Raw genomic sequence first — 23,487 nt, 5'->3', positions numbered from 1 at the left:
GAGAGTCTGTCTATAACAGATTCATGGTAAAATAGAAGCTCTGATATTATGAAATGTTAGGTATAAAGGCATTCTAAGAGTAAAGTCAGTGGGAGCAAAACAAGTAAAATATTATAAAATGAGAACTGTATAAAAGTATTTAATATCAATTGTCATTTCCTAATTTGTTAAAGGTTTGAGGAAGGTCAATGACTCCTCCTGCTTCATCCCTGACCTTGAGGTCTACATAAATGTAAAAGCAAAGGTTATAGAGATCACATATTTAAAAACTATTATTTAATTATACCACCATACAAAACTCTTATCTATACACTGGCAAATTTATACTCATAAGAAAAAGCAGAAAGGCAACTTTGATTATGCTATAATTCTTTATTAAAATGGCTTTCTGAACTATAATCTCTTTGAGGAATAGGAATGTATCTTATTTGCCTTGATAGGTCTGTTCATAGCAGTCATGCTATAAATGTTTAATGAAAAGATCTTGATTCTCATCCTTGGTCTACAGAATATAAAATAAACAAAAGAAAACATAAATATCTGGCAATTTTTATATGTAGATAAACATTCTGTATAATTTATGGAAGTTGTTAGTAAATGGGCAAGAGTCACCAAATAATTATCTGCTTTCTGTTTAAGTTCTGGCTGAACATTTCAGTCTAAAAGGGGCTTTTATGTATTTACTAAATAAACATATTAATTTATGGATTTTAATTAGTGCTATTACCTAAAACATAACCTAAATATTATACAAATTATTCAATTTAAAAGTTTGCAAATTCTATGTGAAAGGGCAAGCTAAAACACCTTCTAAGTATTTAAAAGTATAGGAAAAGTCCTCTTACAAGATGCAGTTAGAACCAGTATTGGTTCACATGCTACAAAAGGTCAAATAAAGCAGAAATCATAACAAAGAACAAATACGTACCTTACTTTAAATTAAAAAAACACATGTATATTCATTTGTATATATGATTTGTTCATACATGCAATTTGTTCAATCTGGCTTACCATAGCATAAATCCAAATACTTTTTACTATGCAAACATACCATAGCCATTAGATCTTGGTGTGTGGGATCCTCAGTCTGTAACAAATTTCATAATTCTAAATATCTTTTATCATAAACATGTTTTACAGTTTGATCAAACATAACTAACAATTTCACCAATAACTGTTTTATCAATTCACCTATATAGTTTTTCAAAATAATTTAAATATTTTCATAGAAAAATAAACTTGTCATAAAATTGTATATTACATAATAAAGTTGTGCAATTATAAAATAAATATAACTGGTACAAATAGCTTTAAAAATGACTTTTTGAGAAATGCACATTTAGCTGGTACAAGCTAGCAAAGGACACAAACTAGAGAAGGTCTGAGTAGACAAGTGTTTAGTGCCCTAGGTATCATTCAATATGCCTTCCAGAAGAAATGGACAGTATCTTCTTAGCACGTTCCTCATTTGCAGGTGTGCTAGGAGAGCTGCTTCTAGAATAGCATCCAAGAAAACATAATTTATCTTTAGTTCTATATACAATGAAGGTCATTCTGTGTGAGTAACTGTATCAGAGTAACTTTTCCACTGAGAACAATTAAAAACGTGTATAAGAGCTGTTAAAAAATAAATAAATAAACAACTTTAAAGGTATCAAAAAGAAACCAACTCTTCTGCCATACTCTATTGATGCAAAGCAAAGCAGTATCCAGCCCATACCAAAGACGAGGGGAATATACAGAAGCATGAATATCAGAAGGTAGGAAACATTGGCCATCTTAGAGGCTGACTAGCATGGTATATCATAGCAAAACAGCTAAAAGCCAAGATAGAAAGAAAATCTTAAAAACCACTAGAGCAAAAAGGTATCTAATCTTCAAAGAACAATAAGACCAACAGCTGACTTCTCAAGAAAAACAAAGGCCAGATGTTAATGAGATGATTAAAAAACAAAAAGATAAAAATATCTGACAACCTAGATGTGTCACGCCATACACCACACATACACACACACACACACACACACACACACACACACACTCCACACACAGTTACCTTAGATTTGCATAAAAGAAATACCAAAGTAAAATCTTGGGCAGGAAAATAATTAAATCTCAGAAGATCCCTATGCAGAAAATATTACAGTACAAAAAGGAGTTTTAAAATGTAAATCAGTATGAATTCCTTAAAACAGCAAATAATCTAAACTTGTGGAGCTTTAAAGATATATGTAATTAAAGTACATACAGGTGCACAAAAGGTAGGAGTAGGGTAGATAAAGTTGAAGTGTTTTAAGTTCCTTGCATTTTTTGGAAAGTGGTAAAAGTACTAATTAAAGTAGAATCAAAGAAGTCAAGGATACATATATCTGACATATGACTCATATCTAGAATATATAAAGAAAACCCAAAACTCAATAGTTAAAAAAAACCCAACTAGAAAATGAGCAAAAAACAGAGAGACATTTCATGAAAGAGGATATATGGCTGGCAAGTAAGTACATAAAAGAAATTTAGCATCATTAGCCATTAAAGAAATGCAAACTAAAATCACAAAGAAGTATCACTATGTACCTATCAGAATGGTGAGGATGTAGAGAAGCTGGATTGCTCAAACATTGCTGGTGGAAATGTAAAATGGTACACCCCACTGAAAAATAGTTTGGCAGTTTCTAAAAACAACTAGACATGCATTTACCACACAACCTAGCAACTGCACTCCCGGATATTTATTGTAGAGAAACAAAAACCTAGGTCCATACACAATTGCTCACAGCAGCTTATATATAGTGAAAAAAATAGTGAAAAACCAGAAACAAAATACCCCTCAATAGGTACATCCAATAAGAAATACTACTGAAAACTAAAAAAAAAAAAATATTAATATATACAACTTCAAGATATCAAGGGCATTATGCCGCATGCAAACAAGCCAATCTCTAAAGGTCACCTATATTATGATTTTATTTTTATAACATTCTTGAAATGACACAATTATAGAGATGGAAAATGAATTAAAGGTTGCCAGGGGTTACAAATGTGGGAAAGGGATTAAGTATGACTATAAAAGAACAGAATAAGGGAGATCTTTGTGGTGATCTTGATTGTGGGGATAGCTAGGTAAATCTACATAAGTAAAAACAAAACAAAACAGAGGGAGAGGAGGGAGGGAAAGGAGGGAGGGAGGAATTTAAAACAAATCTTGAACTGAATGATAATGAACATATGACACACTGCATATACTGCAAACTACATCCAGAATTGTTGGATATGCAGCTAAAGAAATGCTCAGAAATTTAGACTTAGATATAAGAGGGAAAAAAAGGAAAGATGAAATGTCAATGAGCTGAGCATCCGAATCAAGAAGCTAAAAACAGAAAAACAAACTCAGAAAAGGAAGAAAACAACATATATTATAGCAAAAATCAACAAAACAGGAAAATGATACAATAAAGAAATTCAAAAAAGTCAAAAGTTGATCTTTGAAAAGAAGATGAGATTAATGAAACTGATAAACCTGTAACAATACTGATTAAGAAAATATAGCAAACATAAATTTCCAGTATTGGGAATTTAAAAAAAGGAACATAGACTCTACAGGCATGCAATAACCTTACGCAAAAAAATGGGGAAAAAAATACATGAAATGAACAAATTCCTTGGAAACACATTTATCAAAATACCAATAGTGTGGGGCAGACTACTTGAGGCCAGGAGTTCGAGACCCGCCTGGCCAACATGGCAAAAACCCATCTCTACTAAAAACACAAAAAATTAGCCGGGCATGGTTGTGCACGCCCATAATCCCAGCTACTCAGGAGGTTGAGGCAGGAGAATCGCTTGAACCTGGGAGGTGGAGGTTGCATTGAGCCACTGCACTTCAGCCTGGGTGACAGACAGCAACTCTATCAAAAAATAATAAGAATAATAATAATTTTATATCTATCCATGAAATTGAATGCACTATTAAAAAACCCCCTCCCCGCAAAAATAGAACAAGAACAGGTTTAGAGTTTCACTGGTAAATTCCTCCCATTTTTTTTTCCAAATTAACATCAATTTTTTGGTGACAAGAAAAAGACGGAATTACTCTCTACTTTTTGTTTGAGGCCAACATAACCTCAATTGCCAACTCCAACAAGGACTATATTAGACAGAAAAGCTATAGATCATAAACATAAATAGAAAAATACTAAATGAGAATGTTAATGACTCAATTTAAAGATACTTAAAGAGGAAAATGATTATGACCAAGTTGGACATTCCAGAAATGTAAGGTTGAGTCAACATTTGAAAATCAGGGGCCGGGCGCGGTGGCTCAAGCCTGTAATCCCAGCACTTTGGGAGGCCGAGACGGGTGGATCACGAGGTCAGAAGATCGAGGCCATCCTGGCTAACATGGTGAAACCCCGTCTCTATTAAAAAATACAAAAAAACTAGCCGGGCGAGGTGGCGGGCGCCTGTAATCCCAGCTACTTGGGAGACTGAGGCAGGAGAATGGCGTGAACCCGGGAGGCGGAGCTTGCAGTGAGCTGAGATCCGGCCACTGCACTCCGGCCTGGGCGACAGCGCGAGACTCCGTCTCAAAAAAAAAGAAAATCAGTTAGTTTAATTCACAGAATAAACAGAATACAGGAGAAAAACAGGATCAGCTCAAAAGATGGGAGAAAAAAATAATGGATAAAATCCATGCTATCACCACTTCTATTCAATATTAGACCCAAGGTTTTAGGTCATCCAATAAGGCAAGGAAAATAAGTTAAAAGTATAAAGACTAGAACTGAAGAAACAAAAACCGTAATTATTTGCAGACCACATAATTGTGTATACTGAATATCCAAATTAATCTACAAATAAACCATTAGCTTTAATAAGTGAACTTAGTAAGTTGGTGGATGTAAAATCAGTATCAAAAAATACAGTTTAGTATTTCCCAGCAAAACAATTAGAAACTAAAATGTTTTCTAAAAATACGTTTAAAATACGATAAAATTTTTTTAATTGGAACACAACATGGAGTTTAGAAACAGACCCACACATATACGATCCCATGATTTACAACAATAATGACAATGTAAGGGAGAAAGGACGATCTCTTCAATAAATGGTTCTGGGTCAAATGGATATTCAAATGGAAAATTATTTATAAACATACACATGCACATAAATACTTTATTTCTACCTCATATCCAAAATCTAAAAGGTAAAACTTTAATAAAGTTTCTGAGAGAAAATCTCTGTATTTTAGAAGTAGCCAAAGGTTTCTTAAGTAGGGCAAAAAAGAAAACAAAAAGCAATACCCATGAAGAAACATTTTATTTTTAAAATTAAAAATTCGTTTTTAAAATAAAAACAACTTCTGGTCATTAAAAGATACAATTAAAGGAATGAAAAGGCAAAATACAAAGGAGAAAATGGTTACAATACAAATATCCAACAAAGCAGTTGTATTCAGGAAATATAAAGAACTCTTGCAAATCACTAAGAGAAAGACTGAAAAATCAATAGAAAAATGGGTGAAAAAAAACAAAACAAAACACAGGAAGTTCCCAAATTTTGAGAAGATATCCAAATGACCAATCCCACATGGAAAGGTGCTCAGCATTATTATTCATCAGGAATATGCAAATTAAAACAATAAAATGATAATATAACATATCCCCCAGAGTCACTAAAATTGGAGAAAATAAATTTAAAGTGGGTAGTACTAAGTGTGAGCATTGATGTAGAGCCACAAGAACTTTCATACACTAAATATTGTGAAAGAGTTGGACTTACAATCGCCTTGGAAAACAGTTTGGCAGAATCCATGAAAGCTGAATATATACCTTAGGACCCAGAAATATCACTCTTAAGTGAACATCCAAGAGAAATACACACTTATGAATATTAAAACATAGGTACTAGGAAGTTTACAGCAATTTTATTTATAACAGCCAAAAACTGCAATCAACAGAAGAGTGGACAAGTATATTCTAGAATATTCAAACAGAAAATGAAAAAGAACTACTGTTACACATACAATACAAATGAATCTCACAGACACAAAGACAAGACAAAGAAGTCAGGCACGAAGCATATACGCTCAGACTGTATTTACATAAAATTCAAAGAGTAATACTTATCTCTGAGATAAAGTCAAAATAGTAATTCCTGAAGGGGAGGATTAGGATTGAATGAAAGGTGAAACAAATCATGAGTGCTGATCATTTTCCATATCTTGATTTACATAAGGGTTACATGTATATTTAACTTGTTAAAAAAAATCCTTGGGCACACCTTTTCCCTTTAATGTATGTTATTTCTCAATTTTTCAAAGTTTGCAAAATAAAACATAAAATCGAAGAAAGAATCTGGGGCATTCCAATGAAAGATGTAAAAACACGTCTCTTAAAGAAGGCAAGTAGTAGCAACAGCCTGTATACAGAAAGCTACATCTTGTCTATCTGTAACTATGAATTTAAAGTTCACCTTAAAATGAAGAGAACAGGAACTAAATAACTGAAGACGAAGTTTGGTCTACCACTGTGACATGTGGCCCTCCACTGGCTTGATGTGGATTAAACTGGCTAATTCCCACAACCAGAAGGAGTCCTTTAATAAGTGCTCAGGTAAAGATGAATCCTCAACAAACACATTTTAACCTCTGTAACACATTTATATTTGTCTTCCACAAATATTACAAATTTTTAAAACTTTTAATAATTTTTTTGCATACCAAATTATTTTTTGGAAATAATAATTATGCCATACTTTCACACTATTTTGATACATGCTGGGACAAGGCTAATGTAATTACGAGATTTCAAAATTATAAATTACTTATACCTCTTTTCAAAAACATTTACAATATTTTCACCATAACTATATGATAATGCACTCAATTTTAAACCAATAGAAGATTTTCAAATACATACATTCATTTAACTAAATGTACTATAAAGCATTAAAATATCACTTCTTGTATTTCATCTATTCCTTCTGAGTTGTTAACTGAAAAGAAAGTTAATATTATTAGCTCTGTTTTAATGGTTACCATCATCTTTCCAGAAGTATTTCTGTAAATACCTACAAAAATGACTGCTTAGGATCAAACTTTATTTCATAAAGCATTTTTTGGTAGATTATCAATCTGTTTCATGATTGTTATTTTGACTTATTCTCAATACAAAGTATACCAGTAAGAATGACCAAAATACTTACGTATGTCTGATGGATGTTATAATCTATCATTTAAAAGCTAAAATATACATTATCTTAAATTAGGTTAGTAAGAAAAAATGAGTACTGCTTTTGCAACCCTAGTTTTGGTAAATTGTTTAAACAGACATACATTGCTAGTTCAATTTCCCATATTTTGTGTTTATTTGTTAGACACCTTAACGTAATGAGAAACAAGAAATAAGCCACTCTTCAGGGAATTTGCCATAACAGACGCACCTCTTATAAATGCAGACTTTTTCTTAAATCATGCACCTTGTATTTTCTTCTTGCAGAACAAAAAAATGTGCTTATTTTCTTGTGAATTTACCAAAAATGCTGTAAAACACTCTCTGGAAATGATTCCAACTATGAAATGCAAAGATTGGATGCTGAGAGCATTCAATGAAATACAGCACCTAAAATGATAGCAATCACAAGAAAAATTTTTTATATATGATAGGACTCCATTTCAAGTTTGGAACCTAGAGAGGCCTTCTTTTCCATAAATCTTTCAGTGAAATACTGATTAAAGCACAGCTCTGATGCATTATTGAACAGGCAAACCCTTGCACAGTAATTGATGGTGGCACTCTGATTTAATGATCCTTATTTTTAAAGCTAATTAAAGAAATTGAACTGCATGTTCAAAGGGGATTAGCTTAATGTGACGAAACTATTTTAGACATAAGGTAGCTCCTGGCTCCTGAACTAAATGAGACACAAAACGGAGCAATAAGTTATAAGAAGGGAAAACAATATTTTCAAATAGAACAAACAAAATTTTACATTTTCTATGAGACCTTCCTTTCATTCATTCAAGTATTTATTGAGCATCTAAAATGTCTTAAACATCACTAGGTGATAGGGATAGTAATTAAAGTGACAAAATGCTTTCCATAATCACTAATATGTTAAATATCCTACAAAATTATTCTACTAGGCTTAGCTCACTCAGCTACTGAGATAAGACACCTTTCTGTTCACAGCTATGAATTCTCGAATACCAAAAGAGATAGTAATTGAGAACACACATTATAATTTGCAGATATTTTTAAGTAGCCTTTGACTAACATTTGCTAATAAATTTAAAAGACAAGGGTATTCAATTGAGAAAATAAGTCCTTAACACAAGAATGTTGATAGAGTCATTTTAAGTAATCAAAATGTACATTTTCTGCACCTGCCCCTATATAGGTACAAATGTGTATTTGTCTTAAAATTCCCTTGTGCTAAAAAAGTTAAACTGTGAACTATAAAATTGAAGACAGAAGGCAAAGAAAGCTTAAAAACTAAACAAGGAAATAAAGTGTATGTAAGACTCTGACTTTTCCCTTTTTATATTTGGGAAGGTGTACCTGGATGATCAATAATCTACCCAATGTAACACTGATTATTATAACCTGTTAAATGACAAATACAACCAAATACAAAACTATAGACTTTAGCTTTTATACAATGCTGTCAATTTAAGTGGATGAATGAGGAGTTAACAGACTATTTTAATATTTTAGTTTTTATTCAAACCTGAAAAGATTCATTCTTTAAACTACATAATAAGAGATTTTTATTAAAATCAATCCACAAGGCATACTGCACTAAATACTGAGCTGTGTGTGTATATATATATATGTTATTACATATTTTTATATATACATATATTTATTTATTTATTTATTTATTTATTTAGACAGAGTTTTGCTCTTGTTGCCCAGGTTGGAGTGCAATGGCGCAATCTCGGCTCACCTCTGCCTCTCAGGTTCAAACGATTCTCCTGCCCCCGCCTCCCAAGTAGCTGAGCTGGGATTACAGGCATGCGCCACCACAGGCAGCTAATTTTGTAGTTTTAGTAGAGACGGGGTTTCTCCATGTTGGTCAGGCTGGTCCTGAACTCCCGACCTCAGGTGACCCACCCACCTCAGCTTCCCAAAGTGCTGGGATTACAGGAGTTAGCCACCGTGCCCAGCCCTCCATGTGTATTTTATAAACTCATTTTCTTCTTTAAGAAGGCCTAAATGACACTAAAACCTTTGGGAATACACTTAGGTAAAAAAATTAAGACTCCCACTTCCCAAATTTCATAAAATATTTATGAACACTTGAATGAAGATTGGAAAATAACTTGAAGTTAAAACATAGTTTTGTTTTAAACTCTTTTCGTTATTGTTATCAAAAAAGTGTTTAACTTCTTTTCTAAAAAGTTGGCTCCTACAATGAAGTAAAACATACCAGGATGTTTTACTTCTCCCCTGAGTTCCCACTGAGATCCTAATTGCAAAAATAATGGGTTATTTTTTTCAAATTCGTTTGATCTTTTTTAATAGTATCTTTATTTCTTATTATTGTCATTGGGTGGGTAGAGGTGTCCGAGGTACGCTGAAAAAAAGACTACAAATTCCTTTCATCGCCTCTCATAAAGGGCAATATTCTATTTCTCCATCCTTTAAGTTACAAATTCTTGATACAGTAAAACTTGTTGATTTTATTAAATCTTGACCTTCAAGAACATGTCTTTTTTATGTTCCATGTTTCAAAATGGTAAGCAGACCAGGTTTCTGAGTGTTTCAAGGCCAAAGATACCAGCTAAGGTTACTTTTTATTCTTCGGGGGAAAATTACAGGTGGTTCACGCCTGTAATCCCAGCACTTTGGGAGGCTGAGGTGGGCAGATCGCTTGCGTCCAGGAGTTTGAGACCAGCCTGAGCAGCATGGCAAAAGCTCGTCTCTACAAATAAATAAATAAATAAATAGCCTGGCTAATGGCACACACCTGTGGTCCCAGCTACACCAAAGGCTGAGGTTGGAGGGTCACCGCAGCCCAACAGGTCGAGGCTGCAGTAAGCCATGAACATGCCACTGCACTCCAGCCCAGTCTACGTGACACAGCAAGACACCGTCTCAAAAAAAAACCAAAATGGTAAAATGGTAAATATAAAGTGTTTATGCTGCACAATAAATTCAATGGTTGTCTCACAGAAAAGCACTAATTTGAGTTGCAAGCTGAACTAGCCTAGCCGCTTTTTTCATAAGTATCATATTTGAAAAAAAAATAAAAAATAAAAAAACTGTGATTATATAGACTTGGGTATAGAAAAGACATTTTCTCAAAAATAAACAAAGTAAGCCCATGACTGCAAGGAAAACAACAGACAGGACTTACTGCCCATAATAAAATTTGAGCTTTGAAGTGAAAATCAGAATTTTAGAACATCTGTATCTGCCACCTTGATCTTGACACCTTTCCATAACTTGAATTTGTTGATAAAACTGCAACTGATATCAGCAAGTATAACTTTATGTTATATAATGAAACGGGAAATGTGATTTTTCCATTTTTCAAATTTTCCAAATGACCAATGTAATATAAACGAAACTTTAGTTTAAAAAAAATTCAAAGACCAAGACAGACAAATAGAGTTTCCTGTAATAGAGAGTGAAATACTTACTGATTTGGCTTCAGATTTCACAGTGATACAGAAGTTAAAAAGAAATTACTTAGGCTGATAGTGAGGGTATAGTCCTTGGTAAGGTTTTCCAGAAAAGCAGCCCCAAAATCATTTTCTTCTCTAACAAAGAGCAGCCTGTGAAATTGAGCTGCAGATATAAACAAGCTGTAAGCTTGCACAGGTGAATGCCAGCAGCTGTGCCCACTGGAATATACTATCTGGGACTTGGCATGTTCAAAATGGTGGCTCCATCTTCTCTTTTTGCCAGTCACATGTACAGCAAGGAGCAGACAAGATGGCAAGAGCCAAGTGGAAAGTCCACTTGCATAGTAAGATTAGAGCGGGGCAACCAGCCTTCCCTTCAAACTGTGTAAACAACATCACACCTGGTCAAACCAATCTGTGTGCCCTACGTAAATCAGACACCCCCTCCTCAAGCCTGCCTATAAAATCTGCTGCGGTCTGCTGCCTTGCCCCTTCTTTCGGATGCCTCTTTCTGGCAAGGAGTTGTTCTCCTCTCTCCTTTCTTCTGCCTATTAAACTTCTCATTCCTTAACCCACCCACATGTGTCCGTGTCCTTAATTTTCTTGGTGCAAGACGACAAACCCCGTGTATTTACCCCAGACAACGATGCTGCTTCAACAGTGCAACTAAACTTTAAGAAACCACCACAAATTTTGATGCACTACCAAAGAAGGATACCACAATTATCTGAAAAAGCTATATCCCTCCCTTTCCCAGCTTACATATCTGTGTGAGGCCAGATTTTCTTCAAAAACGTCAACTAAAACAGCAAATCCAAACAGACTGAATGCAGAAGCCGATGAAAATCTAGTATTCTGCTATTAAGCTGCACATTAAATATATGTGCAAAAATATAAAATAATGCCACTCTCCTCAATTTTTAAACATGTAATGGGGGATTTTTAAATAAATATTTAAAACATTTCTGAATTCTGATTTCTAACATGGCATATATTGATAGATAAAACCATATGAACAAAAGATTTTTGCAGACCTTAATAATAATTTATGACTGTAAACTGATCAGGAGACCAAAATGTTTCACAGGATATATGTACTGAGAATAAACGCTTACTTAATATCACCTACTAATAAATATCAGTACCAGAATACAAATCTGGATCAGGTTTGTCTCCAACTACTACTAGACCACTCTGCCACAATCTGAGATGAGATGATCATAAGAAGTATTCAAATCACCCACAAATCCTTAAACTATATTCACTATGCTGTTTAAGAAGAAAATAAAACAAAATATATGGAGTTCTATGATTAAGACCTAGGGTCTGGAGTCCAGCCTGCCTGGCTCTATCACTTAACCTCTCTGTAACTCCATTTCCCTATCTATAAAATGAGGAAAATCATACTACCTACTTTGTAGTATTGTTGTAATGATGAAACCATTAACTACAATAGAACTAGAACAGTTCTGGGCACACAGTAAGACTTTATGCTATGATAATTGCTATGATAATGATAAGTGATGTACCTTTTCAATGTCATCACTAAGAGAAAAGGTAGCATCTCCAAAATAACTGCAGTTATTTGGTTAATTTACTTATGTTAAAAATTAGTTGTCTGTCAAGGAAAGATAAATAATGAATGACAGTTTTGAATATTTAAGAATACTCATGCATTCATTTATTAAGCAATCAGTTTTTGAGCTTAAGTATCATATAAGGTACAAATATTTAAACATGAATATGGCATGGATTTTATGCCAAAAGTAGCAAATGGATGTCAAGCAAACCTGAAATACAATTAATTCTAAAGCTCCTTTTTACGCTTGTTAAGAACAAATGGCAAGTGGAATGCAGCATATACCACAGTCTAGGCATGTGTGTTTATGCATATTTACAGAATGTCTTTTCTTTATTTAAATCTCAACAATTCTGTGTTTTCTTAGCTAAATTTCCAAGAGAAAAAAATTTTAAAAGTGTAGCTTGACCTAAAATTATATTCTTACCAAGGTATGCTGAAATTTTCTATGTCAAAGTGGGGAAGGTATCAAAATTAAGTAAATTAATCTATTTGAAATGCCATGGCAAATAAGTAATTTAGAAACTGAAAATTTAAACAAACATGTTAGAATTCTTGCAGTGTTTTTCCTATCAGTCCCACATTTCTAGGAGACAAAACTGACTCAGTGTTCACAATCTGCTTAGAGGAAAATAAAAATAAAATAAAGCTTTACAGAGAATTATAATTATATAGGAATGGACACACGAAGACTGGATTATATTCTGCCACATTCTCTCTCCATTCCACTATTATCTTTAACCAGATCATTCACTTTACCTTTAAAATCTAGCAAAATTATTAATATAACCAGAATGAAAGTACTGGTTTATGTCAAAAAGACTATGATTAAAATTTGGGAGAAGAATTTACAGGACATGGCATATTTTAACTTAATGAATTTGAGTTTAGATGATGTTCAGTTCAAGTGCATTTCTCTTTAGGGATGCTGTTAACTGTTTTCCCATCTTATTTGTTCATTAATACAGAGAACTAAGGGTTCAGAAACAGTGTAACTTATAATAAAAGTAAAAAAAAAAAAAAAAAAGACTGGTTTCAGGGTTAGACAGACCTCAAATTCTCCTAAGTCCATCAATGAATAATTTTGTGGGTCAGATTATGTTATATAAGCTAACCCCCAATTTCCTCACTGGATAAAATGAAGACAACACCTACCTTATGGAACTGATGGACTAGTTAAATGAGGCAATCTATAGTACACAAGGGCTTCTTGAAAGGTAATTGTTGTAGCCTCAAATGTAAAATGAGGCCTATTATTCTTAAATTTGGAGGTTTAAAAAAAACTCATTTAGGTTATAACCAGTAAATTTCACATTTTTTTCCTTCTTCTCCAAAGACCATTTAACATTGTCACAAAAATACCATATAATTATCACCATTTGCTGTTTTAGACACACATGCATAGCCAATAGCAAGATGGTGTTGCATTTTAATCCAGCACTGTATAAAAAGCTTGAACAGTGCCTTCTTGCCCACGGTAAAACAAAAATTTTAGTCCCTTCAATGGCTCTATATTTACAAACTTTTAGCTAAAGGAACAAACATTTAAAAGCTGTTATTGTACCAAAAATAAAATATTTGAAATTCCTACAGTAAATAAACTTTACGGTAAATGTAAAAACATAAGAACCACTCATTCTCTTTTAACTTCTCCTAGATAATGCACACTAGAGTCTCAAGAAATAGATACTTCACTGTCAGGTGGCTACAAAGCTCTATCACAAAAGTAAAACTATTTCAGGTGTAAGAAAGATCATTTTCATTTTCACAAGCAACAACAGCTGGGAAGAGTTCCACTCCATTTTTAGATAATTCTTGTTAATGAAATCAAAGCATATTTCTTCCTTTCTGTCCTCCTTCCCCTACCAACGCCAAGTCATAACTTAACCTAGACATTCTTAGAAAGACTGTAGTCGTGTCCCCTTTACTGATAGCAAGCCTACAGGTGAATCATCCTCCTTTCGGTCTCAAATTAGAAACTATAGGGAAAGGATCTTTTTTTTTGTCATTTATATAAGTAATAAAGAGAGGGAAACATAAGCACTTCTGTCCTTTAAGATATGAATCAAACAAAACAGTACCTTTCTGACGTCAAAGTCAAAATAGAGCAAGAAAATGCTCAGCTCACAAAATTTCTCATTTTCCATCAATCTAAAATAATAAATGTAAGAAATTATTTGAGCTGCTGCTGTTGCTACTTTAAGTAGCAACATACCTCATCACTTTGGCCATGAACTCTTCGCAGTCTTACAAATCTGTATCTACAGAATAAAGACTCCTCAGACATGTCCTGGCACAGTGTGTGTTCCACCTAACAACCTCTGCTTACCTCAGATATTTGAAGCTGAACCTCTGAAGTACACATTGACTACCAGACTACCTACATCGCTAGGTTTTCTAGAATTTGCTCCTGTTCTGAGCATCAGAAAAAAAAAAATTCACACAGAGTGTACATGACCTGTGTGGCCTTGGGCAGAAAAACCATTAGCAAATTAGGATGTGATGCTGTATTCTTAGAATTAGTAAGACGAAAGAAGCATTATTTTAAAGAGCAATTACTATATTTTGCAATTATAACTGAAGATCTTACTTATCAAAATGTCATTAAAATCACTACCTTAATTTTATGTTAGGATGTTTTTTTTTTTTTTTTTTTTTGAGACAGAGTCTGGCTCTGTCGCCCAGGCTGGAGTGCAGTGATGCAATCTGGGCTCACCACAAACTCCACCTTCAGTCTCCCGAGTAGCTGGGATTACAGGTATGCACAAGCACACTTGGCTAATTTTTGTATTTTTAGTAGAGACAATGGGGTTTCACCATGTTGACCATGCTGGTCTCGACCTCCTGGCCTCAAGTGATCCACCCGCCTCGGCCACTGCATCCAGCCTGTTAGAATGATTTTATCATGTTAAAAAATGTGAAGAAATAAAAAACAAAATGATTGCTAAAATAATGTATATAATACAAGGGTTAGAAGACAAAGTTAATACAATATCCAAAAAAAATGCAAAAGAACAAAGGTGATTAATCAACCAACAAATCTTACTTGAAAAGGTTCTTCACAGTCTGGCTCCATAGTTTCCTCTCCTGCCAATACCCCTCATATAATCTACTGCTCTGATAATATAGGTCTGCATGGGGCTCCACACCAGGGTTTCTCAACCTCAGCAATGCAGACATTATAAACCCAACCATTTTTTTGCTGTAGGAGGCTATGCTGTACACTGAAGGATGTTTAACAGCATCCCTGAACTCTACCCATTACCTTTCAGCAGCATCTTCCAGTCATGACAGTAAGAACTGACTCCAGACACTGCCAAGTTTCCCGTGGGAAGGGAGAGCATAAAATAATCCTCAGTTGTGAACTGCTCTGTATCCCTGTAAACCCTACTCTCTCTACCTGAAATCATTTCCCCCACCTCTGCAGAACTCATTTTTCAAGACCCATTATCCATGCTATTGCCTCCACTGTGAGGTTCTCTTCTAGTCAAAGTTACTCATTCTTTCTTTACTATTCACCTTCTTCGTTTTTTTTCTATGTTCTATTTTCCCCTCTAGATAGTGAGAACCTCCATCTGATTATTCTTTGTACTTTTGTTAATTTAGATGTTCAACAAAGGCTGATTATTAAATGAATATGAGAATATGAGCCTCCATGAGATAACCCACCCATTGCCAAGGGAAAACTGGTTCACTGAATCCCACATTGTCCTCCAGTTCTGTCTGTCTCTCTCTCTCTTTTTTTTTCTTTTTTTCTGTTTTGCTTTGCTTCTGGGAAACAAATGAAATGGCATACTCAATTTTAGTAACCCAAGGTCCTTCGTATATCTAGTTCTGTGATATTTTTATTTGGTCTTTGTTTTGGTTTACATTTTAATCATTCATTATTTAACAAGTTTTACTATCAGAAGTTGCTTCAAATTCTTTTTGAAATGTAATTAGTGAAAACTTACAAACATAGAAATATAAAACCAAAATTTTATATCACGAAGATCTCATTTCACGAAAAAATTTCAAAAAAAGATTGTTCAATGTAGCATTCAGTGAACCAGTTTATTCTAATCAACATTTAAGAGTAATTTTCAACCCTGATCCTATGTTAACACAGCATCTCTATAATTATTTCAAGAGTTGTCATAAAATTTCCAAAGAAAAATCTGCCTTAATTTTGTGTGCATATACATTATGCATCTAGATGATATGTGTGTAAGCCTACACTTTTGGGAAGGAAACTAAATGAACTAGAATCCTGGAAATATTAAACAAACACCAACAACAAAACAATAGAATGCCACACTCCAAAAAGTCTGAAGGTCATTGACAAGGAGAGACCTCCTGAATATTCTGTGCTGAGGCTTATTTGCTGTCTAAGCAGCTTTTGCAGCCTGCGTTATCCACATTATTTCTCCAATCTTGGAATTGGTTTCTGTTGCCGTAGCTTTAAAAATAATCTTAGCAATGTTGATTTTTAAGTATTGGTCCTAAATTTCTACTGAAATTAATCATTTTAATTCTCAGTTTTCCTACAGATAATTCAGGGTAAAAAGATTAACTTAGTGCCACTGGTCAATTCTTAAGGCAAAGCAATTAATTAATCAAGAAAGTAGCATCCACCTATACTGGACTGGAGAAACGTCATAGAATAAATATGCAAATCCAATATCCTCAGGGCTGACAAGTTTCTATTATTAAACTGCTAACGTGTTTATTTCCCCCACAATAGCTGGATTTTTGTCATGAATACGCATTAAGCCCTGTAGCGATTAGCAGTGATGACTAGGTGACAGTGAGGACACTACTTGAGAATTTGCATTTGACAGATCATTGACACACAGTCACAGTTCTTTTTTTTCTTTTTTCTCTTCACTTAAACAGGAATCATGCAATAGGAAATGAACCAGAGCTATTAAAGATTATTCAGGTTTAATAGCATGCATCCTTTTAGCTGGCATTAGAACAATACACAATGTGGCAGAGTTAAACAGAGACATCAATTATATTCTCAGACCTGCTAATATTTTTGACAATATTTAAATAGCACATCCCTTCAGGGCATGGCTTTTTTGCCCTCTCAGTTACACACCTGTCAAGTGTTTAATTTGCCAAAGGGAAACAGTTTGATTTCTAAGGGCAGTCTTAATACTGAAGAAGCAAATTGAAAAAATTAAACATTATTGAATAGAAGTAATGAGAAGGATCTGAGGGAAAAAAATTGTAGGCTTAATTCAACATGGCATGTCAGCATCTGTCATTAATGCAACAATATGATCATGTTCTCCAATATGCTGCATATACCTCAAGCTTTTCAATTATTCAGTTCCTTTACTTCTAAAAAAACAGGAGGCTGATGGAGAGGGAGAATCAGAGGGTCGTATTTTCTAGTAATAGTAAAAAAGATGGAGATAGTAAATTGTACCTGTCATGCATATAAAATTATACATTTGAAAATAGGTAAGGTATGAAGTAATAAATATAAGCTAGCCATTGGTCAGATTTGTGTAGCCACTGGTTTAAAAGAATAAATTTCATTCCTCAAATTCATTAATTATTAAATTATAAATATTAATAAATCAGCAGTTGGTAAACTACAGAGAAAATGTAAATCTGACATGACAAAAGTCTAGAGTACTTATATTTAAATTTTAGAATAGAAAATAAGTTTTTAAATTTTTACTCTAGTCATACAAGAAAGAATCTGGTAAACAAATGGAATTGAATTAGTAAAGAATGGAGATTAAAAAAAGAGTCACAGACACTGTAAAAAAGTTATTAATGATTTTAAACAAAAGAAAATTCTTGGCATCTAGGGACCAACTTTCTACCAAAAAAAAAAAAAAAAGGAAGAAGAAGAAGATGTAAGACAGGCTCCAAAGAAAACTAAGTTCTAGTTCTACTCCACTCTTATAATCAAGTCACTTAACCTCTCTAAGCCACTGTAATCTACAGTGTATAAAGTAGGTGTTTTTCTTGGTCCCTTTCAGTATTAGTTTTTCACTGTATATGAACATGTGGCCAAGAAGCCCAAAGTCCAAAAACATGTAAGACATGCCCCATAGAATTCTCAGACCTCCCAATTTTTGTGGTCTTAAAATATACCAGTGTCTATCATTAACAAAATAATAAGATCATGCTGTAGTTAGTCTCAGTCTCAACAAATTTCCAAGTAGGTTTCATCTAAATCACGTGAGACCCAAATAGTCTTAGAGCCCATATCCTACCTCCATACGGAAATGGTAAAACAAGCTTAATAGGCAGGCCTATTTGTCCCCTCCTTTCATGAGACACTGTATGCGCAAATACTATTCCTTTTATATAAGACTGTCTGCAAGGGAAATTTCAAGTTATCTCACTGGGCCAGTGGTAAGTCCCAACACACTTGCTAGCACTCTTTTTGTTTCAACTTTTCTTCTCATTCTCATCATGTTTTCACATAACATAATAAGAATAGAAGATATCTTTAACTTCTTTACACTCTCTGAAAAAGCAGATAATTTTCCACAATGTAATTATGCTTTTATTCAGGATACTGGTTTCTCCAAAAGCTTGCCAATCCATTCTGAAAACCAGTACTGAAAATCAATCTTGCCAGGTGTGGTGGCTCACTCCTGTAATCCCAGCACCTTGGGAGGCTGAGGCAGGTAGATCATTTGAGGTCAGGAGTTCGAGACCGGCCTAGCCAACATGGTGAAACCCCTCATCTCTACTAAAAATACAAAAATTAGCTGGGTGTGGTGGTGGGCGCCTATAATCCCAGCTAGTTGGGAGGCTGAGGCAGGAGAATCTCTTGAACCAGGGAGATAGAGGCTGCAGTGATCCAAGATGGTGCCACTGCACTCCAGCCATGGTGACAGAATGAGATTCTGTCTCAAAAAACAATAAAATAAAATCAATCTTTTCAATAACTTGTAAAGGAGACAAACACAACTACATATAACAAAAACACCTTAAATTCATGATCACGACTTAAAACCATTAGATAGAAATTTACTATAGAAAAGTATTTGTGAAGATTCTTCTTGATTTACATTTTTTGCTACAAAATATCTAGATTAAGAAGTTATATGACATTAAACAAATTCATTCTCTCTTATTACTTTTTGTTCTTTCGCATTAGCCACACTTTGGGCTTTTTTTTTTAACTGGAGCTGTTTCACTCAATTATGAAACTAATCTTCAAGTTTCATTTTTAACCTTAAAAGGCAGAATATTTGCTAGCAAGTCATCTATAACCATTAAATTAATGCTAAAGACATCAGAATGAAAACCAACTTGGATTGAAGGCATAATTAGATTGATTTCAAACCTTGAAGATAACAAATATTTTTAAAATATTTTTTAAAACAGAGAAATGGTGATTAAATTGAGTAAGTTCAAAGAACATCTGACTTCAGTTTTCACTCTGTCATTGTGAAATGTTTTAATTTTAATATAAATGCTAGGACTTTTTAATGCTCATACTTTTTACAGAACAAAAAAGCACTGTGTTACATTTAGAAGTTCTAATGTTTATCACCATCTGAGCTGTCATGGAAGCAATTGCTACTTACACTCTTTAAAGAAGTGAGAATTGCAATTCCTCTAACTGATGACAATGTAATTATTCCTTTTACTGTCAAAATAGAGGTGATTTCCCTTCTTCATACACATGATTACACATGCAAATCCAGGCTTATCTGAAATCTTGTAAGTATACTGAATGTCCGAATCTGAATGAACGATCACATGAACAATGAGCTTGAGTGATGATGGAAACCAAGTCTACAGCCAACCATCCTAAACATAGTTTTATCATCCGTTTTTCCTGTAGAAACTCATTCTTCAGCATCCACACAGCTTTCAACACAATGTCATATCATCTACAATATACAGCAACAACCATTACAAAAATAACTAGGAGGAAAAAAGCCACATTGAATCTGAATGTCTCATTTGGAGGTTTAAATGACTTCATTAACTATTCATTAACACATAGAAAAATCAGCCTTTCAGAAAAACACCAGCCTTTCACAAGATCTATGCAAGGTCGTGAACGCCTGCTTGGGTGAATGATGTCCTACCTGGTCTTTCAGCTGCTGTACAGAAGTCTGAAGGCTCAGAATCTGACTGAAGAGAGGGCTCTGCAGGACTGACTTCAGAAGGCTCAGTTTGTCTTCATTTGCTACATCCCCACGTTCTCGCAGCTTGGTTTGTAAGCGCTCTGCTGCCTGCAGGGCCCGATTTTTGTCTATACCAAAGAGCAGCATTTGTCAATAATAGGATTCAAAGGACACATGTCCAGCCTATGAGGACTCCATTTGGTAGAAATTCTAAAACTATTTCTATTGAGTCCATAAAATTGTCTCTTTTAAATTGAATAAAAAACTGTAGGCCAGACGTGGTGGCTCACGCCTGTAATCCCAGCACTTTGGGAGGCTCAGGCGGGCAGATCACTTGAGCTCAAGAGTTCAAGACCAGCCTGGCCAACATAATGAAACCCTGTCTCTACTAAAAATACAAAAAATTAGCCGGGCATGGTGGTGCACTCCTGTAATCCCAGCTACTCAGGGGGCTGAGGCAGGAGAATCACTTGAATCTGGGAGGCAGAGGTTGCAGCGGGCCGAGATTGGGCCACTGCACTCCAGCCAGGGAGACAGAGCGAGACTCCATCTCAAAACAACAACAACCAAAAAAACTGTAGAGAAAGTAGACATTTTTTAATGGAGTACAAAAATACAAAAAACACAAAACTGAGAATTTTTTAATACTTTAAATATCTTTCTCCAAAATTAAATAGCAAATAAAATAGCATATTATATTCACTTCAAAGCAAATCAATTCAAATAATTACTGAACACCATACAAACCAGGCACAAAGTTGCAAAAAGTAAATATATTGAGTAATTATGTCCTACTAGTCCTAGCATCTTACAAGCATACTTACGCCAGAGTTTCTACCACAAATAATAGTTAAAAATCTTTCCCTGAAACACAAACACATACACTTATACACTCTTATAAGTGAAGCCAAAATTTTTTTAATGGAGATTGTTCAGATGTATTACTTAGATTCATGATGGTAACAAGTATATCTATTTAAATGTATTTGCCATATCCCAGTAATGATAAAAAGGGGGAATCAGCAGGGCGCGGTGACTCATGCCTATAATACCAGCAGTTTGGGACGCTGAGGCGGGTGGATTACTTGAGCTCAGGAGTTTGAGACCAGCCTGGTCAACATGGTAAAACCTCGTCTCTACTAAAAATACAAAAATTAGATGGGCATCGTGGCATGTGCCTGTAATCCCAGCTACTCAGGAAGCTGAGGCAAGAAAATCCCTTGAACCTGGGAGGTGGAAGTTGCAGTGAGCCGAGATCATACCACTACACTCCAGTCTGGGCGACAGAGTGAGTGAGACTCCATCTCAAAAAAAAAAAAAAATTGGAATCATCACCACACACACTTTCTATAGCACCAAATCTGAAATTGCAAAGAAATAGGGTGATTAAAATATAAATTGATGTTGATCATGAGTTCACACACACACACACACAAACTTAAACAAACAATATTTACTCATATGCAGAATTTTAAAAACAAATACTGATAAAGATACACATGAGCATCTTGTTCTGGGTTATATGTCTCATGGTATCTCAGAATACAAATCTAATATCAATTTCCACATCAATTATTTGGAAAGTGTGCAACTCAGCACAAAACAGAATAAAGACTAGAAAACAATGGTTTAAATAATTCTGTATTTGCCCTTTCCTTTCCACTTTCCTATTAAGAACTTTCCTATGTGCACTGGTAGCCTTTACCGCGTGTGCGTTTAGTATAAAATGGGAAGTGAAGGAAATGTACATACATAGATTTTCATTACCAGAACAGTACCAGGAACAAAAGCCATCATAGAGATCCCCATGATCACAAAAACAGGTCCTTCTCCCGTTACTGCCACTGACTCTCATTCTCCCTCAAAACCCACTGACGTCAAGGTATCTGCCATAATGATTAAGGTGCCAGAGTGAAATTCAAACACTTTCCATTTAGTCATACCCAAAGAGTTACCTGGAATAGGGTAAGGAACTAGAGTGTCAGATAATTGCATGTATTGTGCCATACCTGATATATCTAGCTATAAATGGTTCTACTAACCAGTTTCTTTAAAACTAAAGAGCAGTGGGAAAAACAAATTATTAACACATGAGTCTGGGAAACGTAGATATTTTGACCTAAATTAGCTCATGTAGAAATTAAACTGCCTTAAAGCGTAAGTAACATTTTTCTCTTTTATCAATTAATAGCAAGAGCTCAGTAGTACTTCACCTGCCACAAGTAAAAGTAATATCTTCTTTCAGTATTAAAAATACTGCTAAAATTCCAGATGCTTTCCAGAAATAGATATTAACCAGAATTGGGCTCATAAATCAGAACTGGGCTTACATTAAGCTTTATTAAAACCCATAATTGGAAGAATATCTCATATGTTTTTAGTTTTTGCTTATAAGTAATGTGTTTTTTATAATACTTCAGATTAAATTGTCCAAATACAGAAACATATTACCTTAGTACAATGTTAGCAGGTAAAAACTTTTTAAATCTAGATACTATAGACAGAACCCTGCTATGTTAAACGTATCATATGTCAAAAATCCCAATGGGAGGAGTTACAATTCGTATAAAAGTAGGCAGAAAAGAATAAGTCTTACCAATGGCTTCCAACATGTTTTTCAAAGTTCAGTGTTCTTCTCTAAAATGATTAACAGCAATTAAAATGGAACTCTGTGCAAAAAAGAAATAAAATAGAATGGTTATGTTTTATCAGAACTTTATATTCTAAAGCTAAATACTCTAAAGAACACTCGCTACAACTCTAATTCTTTTGACCATTAAAATCTTGTTGATACAACTTAAGATAGTTCTCTTTATAGACAATAAAGTAATAATTTTAGGAGTCATTCAAAATTATCTTCTATGTATATATTTACCCATAATACTTGCATAAGGTAAAAGACATAAATTCTGTTTTAAATAAGGTGGCAGAAGTTTCAAACATATTTCCATAAGAAGTTCCACTTACAATACAGACCACTATAATCTTGTATTCACTTATAGATCTTTAAGCGTAGAATAAGAAGCTTACTTAACGCCACATAAGAAATTCTGCGGCAAAATACATAAAAAGTAGGAAATGTGATCCTGCCCTCAAAGACTCATACCCCTAACTGAGGAGACAATGCATGCATATCTATTAGAAATGAACTGTGGGCTGGGCGCGGTGGCTCACAGCTGTAA

General features: G+C 34.3%; 1 protein-coding gene across 3 annotated transcripts in view; it reads right to left on the bottom strand.

Annotated features, from left to right (window-relative positions):
• Window positions 1-22,968, bottom strand: part of MPDZ (multiple PDZ domain protein) — a 145,080-nt gene extending 122,112 nt beyond the window's left edge. For all 3 annotated transcript variants that reach the window (XM_011930404.1, XM_011930405.1, XM_011930406.1), the window contains exons 1-2: window positions 22,902-22,968; window positions 20,267-20,433 (exon numbers count right to left, since the gene is read on the bottom strand). In XM_011930404.1, the coding sequence (XP_011785794.1) occupies window positions 20,267-20,433; window positions 22,902-22,917 (183 nt within the window). In that variant the 5' untranslated portion in view covers window positions 22,918-22,968. The remainder of the gene's footprint in view (window positions 1-20,266; window positions 20,434-22,901) is intronic.
• Between the last annotated feature and the right edge of the window lie 519 nt (window positions 22,969-23,487).

This window comes from Colobus angolensis, unplaced genomic scaffold (assembly GCF_000951035.1).
Source record: "Colobus angolensis palliatus isolate OR3802 unplaced genomic scaffold, Cang.pa_1.0 Scaffold86, whole genome shotgun sequence".
Taxonomy (NCBI): domain Eukaryota; kingdom Metazoa; phylum Chordata; class Mammalia; order Primates; family Cercopithecidae; genus Colobus; species Colobus angolensis.
This window is presented reverse-complemented; position numbering and strand designations above follow the sequence as displayed.